At 39.4% G+C, this 12,594-nt stretch overlaps 1 protein-coding gene across 2 annotated transcripts in view; it reads left to right on the top strand.

The window, feature by feature from the left end:
- lingo1a (leucine rich repeat and Ig domain containing 1a) overlaps positions 1-11,092 on the top strand; it is a 77,701-nt gene extending 66,609 nt beyond the window's left edge. For both annotated transcript variants that reach the window (XM_042496240.1, XM_042496239.1), the window contains exon 2: positions 7,286-11,092. In XM_042496240.1, coding sequence (XP_042352174.1) covers positions 7,298-9,145 — 1,848 coding nt within the window. In that variant the 5' untranslated portion in view covers positions 7,286-7,297 and the 3' untranslated portion in view covers positions 9,146-11,092. The remainder of the gene's footprint in view (positions 1-7,285) is intronic.
- The last annotated feature ends 1,502 nt before the right edge of the window (positions 11,093-12,594 follow it).

The raw sequence follows: 12,594 nt of genomic DNA, 5'->3' as shown, positions 1-12,594 counted from the left end.
AGGTGAAAAACTGTGATGGTTCAAGATAGCTATTTGATAACAGACATAATACTACTTTTTTTTTTTAAAGGTAACAGTCAGATGGTGTACAATATGTTACTGTTAGTAAAAATTTGTTAAATCACACGCATCATTAACCTTATATGAACTTAAATGTCAGTCTAATGTGGCTTTGATCAGGAAACTATTGGATTTTGTATATCTCCAAACACAACTATTGGCAGGCGGCTTCTTCTTTTTTTTTTTTCTTACTTTTTTGGATGTTGCGAAAGGACTGTGGGTCCTCATTAGTGAGTGCTGATCTGAGTTCTTCCAAAATCCTTCATCTACGTTTTATGAGTCTGACATTCTGGAGGCTGTTCCTCTTTGAAAACACATCTCCTTAAGAACCAAAAATTAATGATGATTTTCCGAACAGAGCTGGGGAGACGAGGCTAATGAGCTTAATAATGATGGAACACCACATAAGGACACACACTCCCCCTCTCACACATAACAGCCAACCACATCTGTAAAAAGCTTGCCCAAATTAGGAGCCTGGGTGATCTTGGGTGCAATGAAACATGACTTTCAGAGTTTTAACAGCCGTAATCATTAGACTACTGATCTCTGCACACAGTATCACCCGTTTGGAAATTATGGAGTTTTGCCTTTACCATCAGTAATTTGTTTGTTTGTTTTATTAAAAAATAAAAAATAAACCAGTGAGTAAACATATCCTCGTGCGGGGAAATCCCACTTCATTTAGAATTTCAGTGCATGTGTTTACAATAAAAAAAATACCAAGTGAGCTGTGATCATAAGAAGAATAACACATTTAATTGACCACTTCTCCTCCCACACAGACCACTCAATAAGGTCAGAGCACAGGGTCAACGACCTGTATGGCTTTAGGGATTTAATGTCCAAAGCCTGAAGGATCCTTACAAAAATTGATGGATAACAGCATTTTCTTTGGGGAAAAATCAAGAGCAGAGTTCTATCACTTTTAACCAATTTTGACTTAAAATTCTTAGTTAGATGGAAATTTGATTAATATTCCAGAGCAAGGATCAATTTGTTTTGCTTGGTGGACACTATTGCAAAATAACAGTAGGCCAAGGGCCATTTAATAAACAAACAACAATACTTATCTGCATATATATTAAATGAATTGCCTGTTTTTAATTTTTCAACTTTCGCTGTCCTCAGTCATCTCTCAGAAGAGGCCGTCACAGCTGCCTCAATTAGTCCGATCTGGTCTTTTTCAAGACCAGGCTTTGTGGTGCTGTTGAACTGTATTGTATTGTCATCATCACCTTATTCTAACCTTCACTTACATCTCTTTTGTAAAAGAGAGCTGAGTATTGCAGAGATATAGTAAAGGAGAAGTTTGTCAATATTTTGGTCACTCCTTTTATATCCAAAAGGATAGCAAAATGACAAGAGGCGTCTATCACTCTGTCCGTGTAAACTGCAATTGATAATCATCTTTTTTTTTTTTAAGTTTTCATACTTTATAGTTTACATAATTCTTAGTGAAAAAAATGTCTTAAGAAGCCAGAATGACATAAGACATCCCAAAAATTGATTGATATGTCTTGCATATTTAGAGATAGTGTTGCCTGTTTTGTGGAGTGTCTTTTATTGCTGATTGCCCAGCGGTCTAATTATTAATGATAATCTGATAATGAAAATTCATATATAATGCACCAGCCAATCCCTACTGTTGATACTTTCCTAGTTACTTCAAATATAATCTTCTCTTATAAAATGTATTCGTAGCCGAATGATGTTATTCGACATCAGTAAGCAGTGCACCTGCAGAGGAATAGTATACGACCCTTTTCTGGGGTGAAGTTCAGGAGAGACATGTCGACAGGTTTCATAGCAGAGTTTCATCAGGACAACAGCTGGCCACCGTTGGAATTCTGCACCTTGTTGCACCAACCAGCTTCTTCGCCTGGATTAGGGCTTTGCTGTCCATCTGTCGGGCGTCGGCTTACATTTAAGCCCTGCCATTTCACAGGCCCGGCTCCAGCCAGCAATCCCACCAGGCAGCTTAGCTTCTCAATGACACAAGGGTAACCTTTCTCTCGAAATTCAGCTCGGCGACATTATATCAGTGTGAAAGTGATCTTACTTGTGGAGCTAAAGGTCAGACGCTCCTGGTTAAGATGGATTTAGCCAAAGTGTGGCTGTCAATATGCATTCACTGTGTTATAATATCTGCTACTTACTGCAAAGAATTGAACCAATAAGAATCTTGCTAATCAGTTTAATTTATAATCTTGGCAGCTGTTTTTTTTTCCCAGCATACATACATACAAAAATCATAGTAATGGTATACTAAAACAGGTATACTGCCCCATATGATTTAGGTACATCTGTTTAAGGAGGAGATTTAAAATAATGGCATCTGCTTGCTGCAAATTGTTAACCTCAGATAAACTACCAAAGTCATGCAAATATTAACAGTAAATAAAATTCCACAGCTGGGTTAGTCCATTCAGGATTAGCCTGCCAGCTGACTAAGCAGTTTGCAGGAGAATGGGCTTTAAAGGCTTTTAACACTTTGTGCTCCAGATAACGTCAGCATCATCTCAGGGATTTCCCAGAAGCTTACAGGTATTTAACAGTGGTATTAACAAAGCTCAGGAGTGATGTCTTGTGACAGGTAAACTAAAGCTTTGGGCGATGCTTAAATCGTAACAATACCCCTCCCCACTTATGTTTGATTGTGCTTATTGTGGAGAACTTAATGATGACAGACAGCCTCATTGAGACGCGTGGAGCGAGATTTAGTGGCGTGATAGCGCGTTGTGTGTTAAAGCTACGTGAGGACAGGGAGCAATTAAAACAGCTTACTACAAACGGGTGCTTAAAACCTGTTGACTGTGGAGCTGCAAACTTTAAATACAGCGAGCTGAAAAGAGCTTCATCCCTCTGAAAGAAAAATGACCCAAGACTCACAATTATATGGAAATAGTTGCTTGATCTTTTGATTCAGTTTGTGCTTATTGTAGCATGGTTGCCTGTATATTCAAAGAAGCAAGGATATTTTCAGCACCTTAAATAAAGTGCAGAAAATAAAGGCTCTTTCCTCATAAAGAACTATTTCATCACAAGAGAGGATTGAAATTAGATTTTCATTTGAAACAGAAAAATATGTGGAGAAAAATCAAAGTAAAATAAGGTTGAATGAAATCCTCATGTGGCCAATGCTTCTTGACATGACAGCTCAACACTTAATTAAACTTTTAATAAACTTGACTTAAAGGGTAATTTCATTATTTTTCATCTTGGAGCCTTTTTTCCCATGTTTTTGTGTCTAAGTGAGTAATTTAGGAAGCAGGTTTTGAAAATGGACCAAAATTGAGCTTTATTGGCACAGCTTTCAGTGGCAAAACAGGGTGTGATGCAACCAATTGGGGCATTTGTGCACTGTCAATGCATGTCCGCCAAAGTGCCTGTTTTAGCCACTGACAGAAGACATTATGGAAGACATCTCTACAGAGATAGACCCTTTATTAAAGAGTAGGATCCTTTTTGTTTACACATAGAAACAGCCCCAAAATCACCACCACCTAACCTACCAGACTCCATTTAAATACATGGTAATTTGAGTATGTAATAAAGCAAGCATGTTTTTACATTTAGGTGGATGAATTTGGGGTTTATTACAACCAAACCAGAGTTGGTGATAATTGAAACAGTGAAAGACAAACTAGGTTTTGTGGGTTCTATTTTGTTTCTGTTGGCTTTGAACGAGGCGTGTTTTATGCTGTTAAATCTACTGTTTATTTAAATGAAGTCTGGTGGGTTTGGGGATAGCAATTTTGGAGCTGTTTCTGCTTGAACAAAAACAAGCAAAAAGGTCTATCTCTATATTTAGACCTACATAATGTAGTCAGACTGTCATATAATAATCTGATTCTGTCAATGGCTAAAGCAAGCACTTTCAGTGGATGTAAATTGACAGTGCACAGTTTCCCTCTAATGTTAGATTGCAGCCTGTAATCTGCTGCCAGCTGCAGAGCTTTCACTCATTACTGAAGTGAATTATGTTATTTTCATGAATCAAGTAGACACAAAAACATGGGAAAATAGGATTCCAGGTTGAAAAATAACAAAATGACCCTTTAATAACAGCAGCTTGGAAAAGACAATGGTAAATACATAGTTAACTATGATTGTTCATCCACTGATAGCTACTCTGGTATAACAGCCGCGTACTGTGGGAGCACCATCCACCTTCTGATATGAGGAAACGTCTTCACGATCCCAGTGGATTCTGTCATAAAGGCATTAATCTCACTATTCATTGATCTAGTTATCACTGGTCTTGGACTGGTGGGCCAACATTTATTCAGCACCGCTGTCTCACTTACCCTCAACCACATTCTTTTCTTTAAAAAGCACGCCCCTCTTACTTCACCTCAATTGATGTAATTCTCTGGGAGCTCAATTGACTGCTGATAGGAATGAAGAACTGCATTCAGACAATATGCCTGCGACAGAATGATAACACTAGATCATTAACAAAACAGAGCAGCAAATGTTAACCCGTAAATGGAATTTCCTTATCTTAATATATTACTGTCTTTACCTGTTTTTCTGCGCATTTGCTGCTGAAGCCTTGGGCTATGAAGTTGCTCTGTCTTTAAATAAATAAATAAATTAAGAATAAGAATAACACAGGGGACCACATTTTGAAGAAATTACTTAAATTTTATGCTCCACAGCTCCAGCATCTCAGCTAGGTTTGTATACTGGGTGAGCTGTGGGGTTTTTTTTCTCCATTTTGGAAGGATTGACTGTAAAAGCTTCAGTAACATCTCCTTGTAGTGGATCTTGTAATCGAGTCATGAATTATGATTAAGTAATCAAGTGCAGTGTTATTTTGTGGAGATTTTGACCCTGTGTAGCAGAGTGCCAGGACTCATTAAAAAGCCTGACTGGGGTCTATAACCTGCTGAAGTTGCAGACATGGAGATTTACAGACGAGGGATTATGATTTGATCATTTTCTTGATTGGGTTTCAGTGTCAGTGGTAATAGAGTTGGACATAATAGCATCTCATTGACTGATATCCAATATGCGATAGCCACATGATAGAGGGTGACAGATGGAATTGAGCCTACGATAAGGCCACTCCTTCTTCCAAGGTGTCTTAGCATGCCATACAAAGCCCCACACCACTCCATCTCACAGCGCTCAGCACTGACATGATCAATGTGGGTTAAGGAATAAGAATGATTGAGGATGGCTGGAGGCAGAAAGGAGCACAGCATGCTTTGGTGCAGGTCTCTGGTCTTGTGTGCACCATCATCTCTGTCTGTTTTGAAATCTCTCGGTTTCACTTGATTACAGATGGTATCATCAAATCCCCAATTTGAACTGTGACCTCAGAGGGAATAAAATGAAATTGAGTCAAGTAAATCTAACCCATAAACCCCCCTTTTTTGATGAGTCTGATGTCCAGTCGTCCGTCGGTTTAGTGGAAAAAACGTTATTAGTGGTGACCACAATGGTAGTAACATGTCACCCCATAATTAACTGTCAACCATAATATAACAGATTTTCTCCTACCCGTTACTCTACAGTCTCAATCTGTCACATGTAATATGGCCGTGAAATCTGCTGAAGCACAAACGTGTGCACAATCCTTCTTCACAAACATTGTTTGAAAAAGAAAAAAAAGCACCATGTGACCAGCTAGCAATCGACTTTAAAAGCAAATTTAGAGCAGGAGATAAAACTGCATACCACTGGCAAAAATGTACGTATTGTGACAACAGCCGTCACACATAGACAGGAGTCGCCCAGAGACATGTCTTGATGAGTGTGAACGAGATGTGAAGGATTTTGGTTCTGTGGGGTGTTTTTCCTTGCACATTTCATCATGTCACTGAATAACAATCCAACTACATGTGCTTTAATGTTGGAAATAGCAATTTAAGTGCTGATGAAATTATTGATCAAAATTCTTAATCATTAGTAAGACCATCTGCCTTTTACTACCGAACCACTCATACAACTAATATTTCAGAATCGTCTGTAAATCATAGTATGGAGAAGTGATGCTCCCACTTTGCTCTATGATGAAAATAATGTCATTGTGGGTTTTTTGTATGTTTGTTTGTTTTTGCGTTCTCAAGCATGCTGAAATAAATTATTAATTGCATTGTTCGTGAAAGGGTAGAGGCATGCAGACAGATGGCATTGATATTAAATACGGTTTGTTTGTTTGTTTGGTTTTTTGCTCTTAAACCCAGTATTTATCTCTTTGTATCCAATTCCCTGGTGGTGCATGCTCTATATTTTATTGTAAAGGATTGCGCAAGCCGGGTGTCAGCCACAGCACATACATCACACTTGCCACCATCCATCTTTGACTGCATCCTCCTGTTACTGGGCCCCCCAACCCCCTGCTGTTTTTTTTTTCAACTCACACAGCAGATCCAGGCTAGAAGTAGGATAAAAACAGTTTATGGTACCAGAACAACCCACAGATGTGCTCAGCATATGTGTCTGTGACAAAGCATAAATTGGATTACCGTCTGAAAAATGCTGTTAATTCCACGTGAAGCTGCACCCCTTCCCTTCATATCAGGCTGACAGCATTGACTGATTGATCATCAAGGTTTGCAAGGAAAATGGTGTGCAGCATATAGCAGTCACAAAGAGTGTGCAGTGCAAGATGTATGTAGATTACTTGAATTATTTGGTCTTTTATGATTTTTTTTTGCTAGGATCAGTGCTTTGTCTCCTATACAGCAAATAGGTCTGATAGAATTCTGTGCATTCACAGCAGCTAACATGTTTTTGAAGCTCTGTGTAGAGAAAGTGAACGATGCAGAATTCAAAACTGTCAGCGCTCTCAATTATGCAAGCACATACCTTATTCCTCGTAACCGCCCACCTCTATTCATCTTGAGTCTGTGGCATTAATATTGCAGCTGGATTCATACTCTGCTCTGTTGGGAATTGTGTCGCACGAGAGTGGCGTCCTTTAACCATCGGGCAGAAAATAGACGCAGTGGTCAAAGGAAAGTGTTTTAATACAAATTCAAACTGCTGTCCGTTCACATTCAACAACTCAGCTACCACCACATATGATGTGAAACAACTGAACTATCTGAATATAGCTCAGTTATATTAAACCATGCCAAACAACCTTCTTTGAATGCTCTCTTTTTGTCCTTGCTTCAGGATTTTGCAAAATGTTAGGTGGTCAAAATCATCAGTTGTTTAAATCCCATTTCCAGGCTAAATGTTTTCCCTCTTCTCTGTGTCTCCCCAGGTAACCGATAAGATGGCGGCCGGGGAAGCGACTGGGCACAGCTACCTGGTGGCTTGCTGGCAGCCCATTCTGATCTTGATGCTGGGCACCGTGCTGTCTGGCTCCACTACAGGCTGTCCATCCCGCTGTGAGTGCAATGTTCAAGAGCGCTCTGTGATGTGCCACCGCAAGAAGCTCATGACAGTTCCCGAGGGCATTCCTGCAGAAACGAAACTGCTGGACCTCAGCAAGAACCGCATCAGAACCATCAACCCAGACGAGTTTGCCACCTTTGCCAACCTTGAACACCTGGAGCTCAGTGAAAACACGATCTCTACTATTGAACCCGGAGCATTCAACAACCTTTACGGCTTGCGGACATTGGGGCTGCGTAGCAACAAGCTTAAGCTGATCCAGCTCGGTGTCTTCACAGGCCTGAGCAATCTCACGCAGCTGGACATAAGTGAGAACAAGATTGTCATCCTGTTGGACTACATGTTCCAGGATTTGTACAACCTTCGGTCTTTAGAGGTGGGTGACAACGACCTGGTTTTCATCTCCCACCGGGCTTTTCATGGCCTAAGTAGCCTTGAGCACCTGAGTCTTGAGAAGTGCAACTTGTCCTCTGTGCCAACAGAGGCTTTTACCCACCTTCACAGTTTGATCACTCTCAGGCTGCGCCACCTTAATATCAATGTCATACGGGATTACTCCTTTAAACGGCTCTATCGCCTCAAAGTGTTGGAAATAGCCAACTGGCCATATCTGGATACGATGACCCCAAATTGCTTGTATGGATTAAATCTCACCTCCCTGACCATTGCAAATGCCAACCTAACCACGATTCCCTATGTAGCCCTGCGGCACTTGGTTTACTTGCGCTTTCTTAATCTTTCATACAATCCTATCCATACCATTGAGGGGAATAAGCTCCATGATCTTCTGCGTCTACAGGAATTTCACTTGGTAGGAGGTAGACTGGCAATGATTGAGCCCTACTCTTTCCGCGGTCTAAACTACCTGAAGATTCTAAACGTGTCTGGAAACTCTCTTAGTACTTTAGAGGAGTCGGCTTTCCATTCAGTTGGCAACCTGGAAACCCTTGCCCTGTATGATAATCCCCTGGCCTGCGACTGCCGACTGTTATGGGTTTTCCGACGACGCTGGAGACTGAACTTCAACAGGCAACAGCCTACCTGTGCCTCCCCTGAGTTTGTCCAAGGCAAAGAATTCAAAGACTTCCCGGATGTTCTGCAGCCCAACTACTTCACGTGCCGCAAGTCGAGGATTAGGGATCGCAAGCCCCAGCAGAAATTTGTTGATGAGGGAGCCATTGTTCATTTTGCTTGCCAAGCAGATGGAGATCCTGCTCCAGTGATTATGTGGCTATCCCCGCAGAAAAAGTTTATCACCACCAAAACAATTGGAAGGCTCTCCGTGTTGCCAGACGGTACCCTCGAGGTTCGCTATGCCCAGATTCAAGACAATGGCACATACGTGTGTATAGCAAGCAATGCAGGCGGAAATGACACCTCTCTTGCTCACCTGCACATTCACAGCTACTCGCCTGACTGGCCCCACCAACCCAACAAGACGTTTGCCTTCATCTCCAACCAGCCCACAGAAACTGGTGCTAACGGTACAAGAGCCAATGCCCCTTTCCCCTTTGATATAAAGACGTTGATCATTGCGACCACAATGGGCTTTATTTCTTTTCTCGGTGTCGTCTTGTTTTGCTTGGTACTGCTCTTCCTTTGGAGCAGAGGTAAAGGCAACACTAAGCACAACATCGAGATCGAGTACGTGCCACGGAAATCGGACGCTGGCATGAGCAGCAGCACAGTGGATGCTCCTCGCAAGTTTAACATGAAAATGATTTAATGGACCTGTGGGATTTATTCATTTTGAACTTGAAAAATAAGACAAAAGGAAAAGAAGACATTTTCTTTCCTCCCGCACAAACCTGTGGATCCTGGTCTGTTAACATAGAGTATTGTTTTTTCCTGACTGAAGCACTAGAGAGGAGGGCAGTTCCTGACTTTCACAAGTGAGAGGGAATGGAAGCACATGCAGTGCTACGGGGCATCGGTGGTTTCTACGAGGCCTGCGGGGGCATTAATTAAGAGTCAGATTTGTCATAAGAAGTTCATATTCCTGTGGATTTATACTGGGAATAATGTCAGAAAAGAAAAACACTTCAAACAGCCAGAAGGCGAGGGGCAGATCAGATTTTGGCCATTGCTGTTTCTTGTCTGTATTTTTATTTTTATTTCCAAGGTTAGATGTCAAGTTATGAATGAGATTTGTATGGGTTGATGAGCACATTTATACAACATTGATGCATTTCATGTACATCATCATTATACTGTGTGCTACATTCAGTATGGTCTTTTTCTTTTCTGCAGTGATGATTGTTCTGTAATACATTAAATGTGTATCTGTGTCACAATACATGATGGGAAAGAAAAAAAAAAAGCCCCAGCAATTAGCAGAAATACATAACATTGTTTGACACAAATATATCATAAAACTATTGGTGATTTACCATATAAACTTAAATTTGATGCCTTAGTGGCTAATTGGTAGCGACCCTCTTGACCAACAAAGTACAGGCCTAATAAAGGGAAAAAAAAGTTTACACTGATTGTCATGTGACTTAAAAAACAGAATGATACACAAAAAAAAGCTCTGAAAAATACTGTCTCAGTGTAAGGGATGCATCATGCAAGTTTTACTATTCATACCAATTCTCAGTACAACACTGTAAAAATGGTAGTGAGGTTTGTAAGAATAATTGCACTTTTAGAAATACAAATACTGATATTTAGCATTGAAAGACAGCAGCAAATTCTGCTCTTACATGAGGCTCTTTATTGGATTTTAGCATTGAGGAAATGCTCTTACAAAGCCCTTTGAGCCCAGTATCTGATATCAGTATCCCACTTCCCTAATGTTCAGATGTAACCTAACTGTGCACACACATGGATTGAGGGCATGATAAAAAAAAATGTGTGATGTTGCTGATGCGATGCAGCTCTGTGCCAACAATAGATGCAGCATCTAGTTACAGTTTTGCCATCAAATAAAAAGGTTGGTACCTTGATACTAGAAGCCCTTATCCCTGACTTTTTAAATTGGATTTCAAAAACTGTTACGTAACGGTATTACTTTGTGCTCAACATGATTGTGCAGGAATACAAGTAGTGGTGCTCACGTTTTTTGGATACAATGTGCTCCTCAAGCTGTAGAATATTTCTTTCATTGTTTTTCTTGTTTGTTTTATGAATCAATGATTTATTTATGCCGATGCTCCCCTCTCATCAAAGCCATGGAAATATTACCTTCCAGGATCGTTAACAAGTTTGCTATTCCCCAGAAATGTGCAAAGTTTGTCAGGGGAATAAGAACTGCGCATATTATGCTCCCAGTTGGCCCTGCATATAAAATGTGAGTTTACAGCCTTTCCTTTTCAAGTACACACTGTGGACAGCTGGGCTTTGCAAACGTGTGTGAGGATAAAGGCCAAGTTATTTATGATGGATGACATTACAGACAACGACACAGTAATGGGCTGGAAGTATGGACAGAATATGCAGATGGCTCGAGTGACACAGATGGTTTCACCCATGGAGCAATCTGAAGCAGCTTTGGTGTAATCCGTTTTGCATAAAGGAAAAAAAAAATCACTGGATATGGCTCGTGGTTCTCCCTCTTGCTGATTATGAATGCTCTCTTAGTTCAAAGTGTGGCTACTGTACCTAGCCTTTTTTTGGTCCCGAGTGATCCCGGGATCCTGTTATTTCTGTTTCTGTTACTCCTTATTTTTTTATTTTGACCCTGGACTATATTGACCATGTAGTCCAAGCCAACTTTTTACAAAAAAAGAAAAAAAAAAGATAAGAAAAAAGAAATCTATGGAAAATACATTCAAATTGTTCTGTGCAATAAAGGTAATATGCAGATTTTCTTTTTTTTAATTAACAAAATTCCGTTGATGTTGAATTGTTGAGAATATGGTATGTTGTATTAAACAATCTATGGACTTTTTTAAACACATGCTGGTCCTATCTTGATTTTAAACATGTCTTTAGTAAGGAATCCACTGGCTTATAACCAGAAATGACAGCTGAGTATGTTTGGGGTGTGGATAATGTTGGTTTGTACCACTGACAACAATTATTTTCCTAGCTGCAAATATTTCTGAACATGAAAAATTATGAAATCAGTCTTTTTTTTTCAGTAACAGGCCACAGTAAGAAGGCAGAGTTTATGAAAGACAATTATAGTGTAATTACCCTTTAATGCCTAGCCACCCAAGCACAAGCTCAAAGGAATACTTCACTGACAAAATGATCATTTGTATATTAATTAGTCATGACATGTTACCTTGAATTTATGAGGAAAACTTTGTTTTTCTCATGTCTGCAAGGGAAATGGCCAGTGTATTGATTTTATTGAGGAAACCTGTATAACAAGAGCAAAATTAAGGTGTATGCAAGTCCTTTAAAAGCCTTAAAATGTCTTAAATTCAAATGTATGAATTTTAGGCCCTAAAAGTCTTTATATTGTAATAATTCTGAAAAAGCAAAGTCCAAACATTTTCTCTCATTTGATTTATTCATCTTTTAAATTTCTCTGTGAAAATGAGGCAGACTGTCATTGTAGGAGTCCACGTTTTTTTAATGTTACAAATTTTCTAAATGATACAAATTTTAAAACTGTCTTGTTTGTTCTTAAATGCTGACAAAATGTGAATTAAACAAACTCTCTTTAACTACCATAGCCTGACATAAATCCTACCTCTGCATGGTAGCATGCATAGACTTGCCTGCATGCTACCTGCAATGCTTGCATAAGAAAAGGATAATTTGTTCAAAAATAAGTCCTAAATTTGTTTTTTTAAAAAAAGTGTTGTAAAGCTCTAAAAAACAATTAAATTTAAGTATGTGATACCTCTAGACATCATGAACTATATTAAAATGTATATTTACAAACTCAAGCAACCCATATATGATTCAAGTTTCGTGAATTTTAAAAAAAACCTCAGCATTGGAGTCTGGCACATAAAGGAGCATAGATTAGCTTTACTTTCCACTCAGTTTTACATAATAAGGTTTTAGAGATAATGCATGTGTTTGGGAAGTACTGAGCATACAGTAACAGCATTATGGTACACAAGTTTGGTCAGAGTTTGTTAATGGATGTTTTAGTATAATTTTGCTGTTGTTAAACCTGGACCTCAATCAATCTATGAATCAGTATCATTGCCATTTTCCATGGAGGCATGTGAGAAAAACAGTTTTCTTCACAAATTTAAGGTAATGTAGCAT

The sequence above is a fragment of the Plectropomus leopardus genome, chromosome 11 (genome assembly GCF_008729295.1).
Source record: "Plectropomus leopardus isolate mb chromosome 11, YSFRI_Pleo_2.0, whole genome shotgun sequence".
Taxonomy (NCBI): domain Eukaryota; kingdom Metazoa; phylum Chordata; class Actinopteri; order Perciformes; family Serranidae; genus Plectropomus; species Plectropomus leopardus.
The sequence above is the reverse complement of the archived record's forward strand: the minus strand, read 5'-3'. Positions and strand labels throughout refer to the sequence as shown.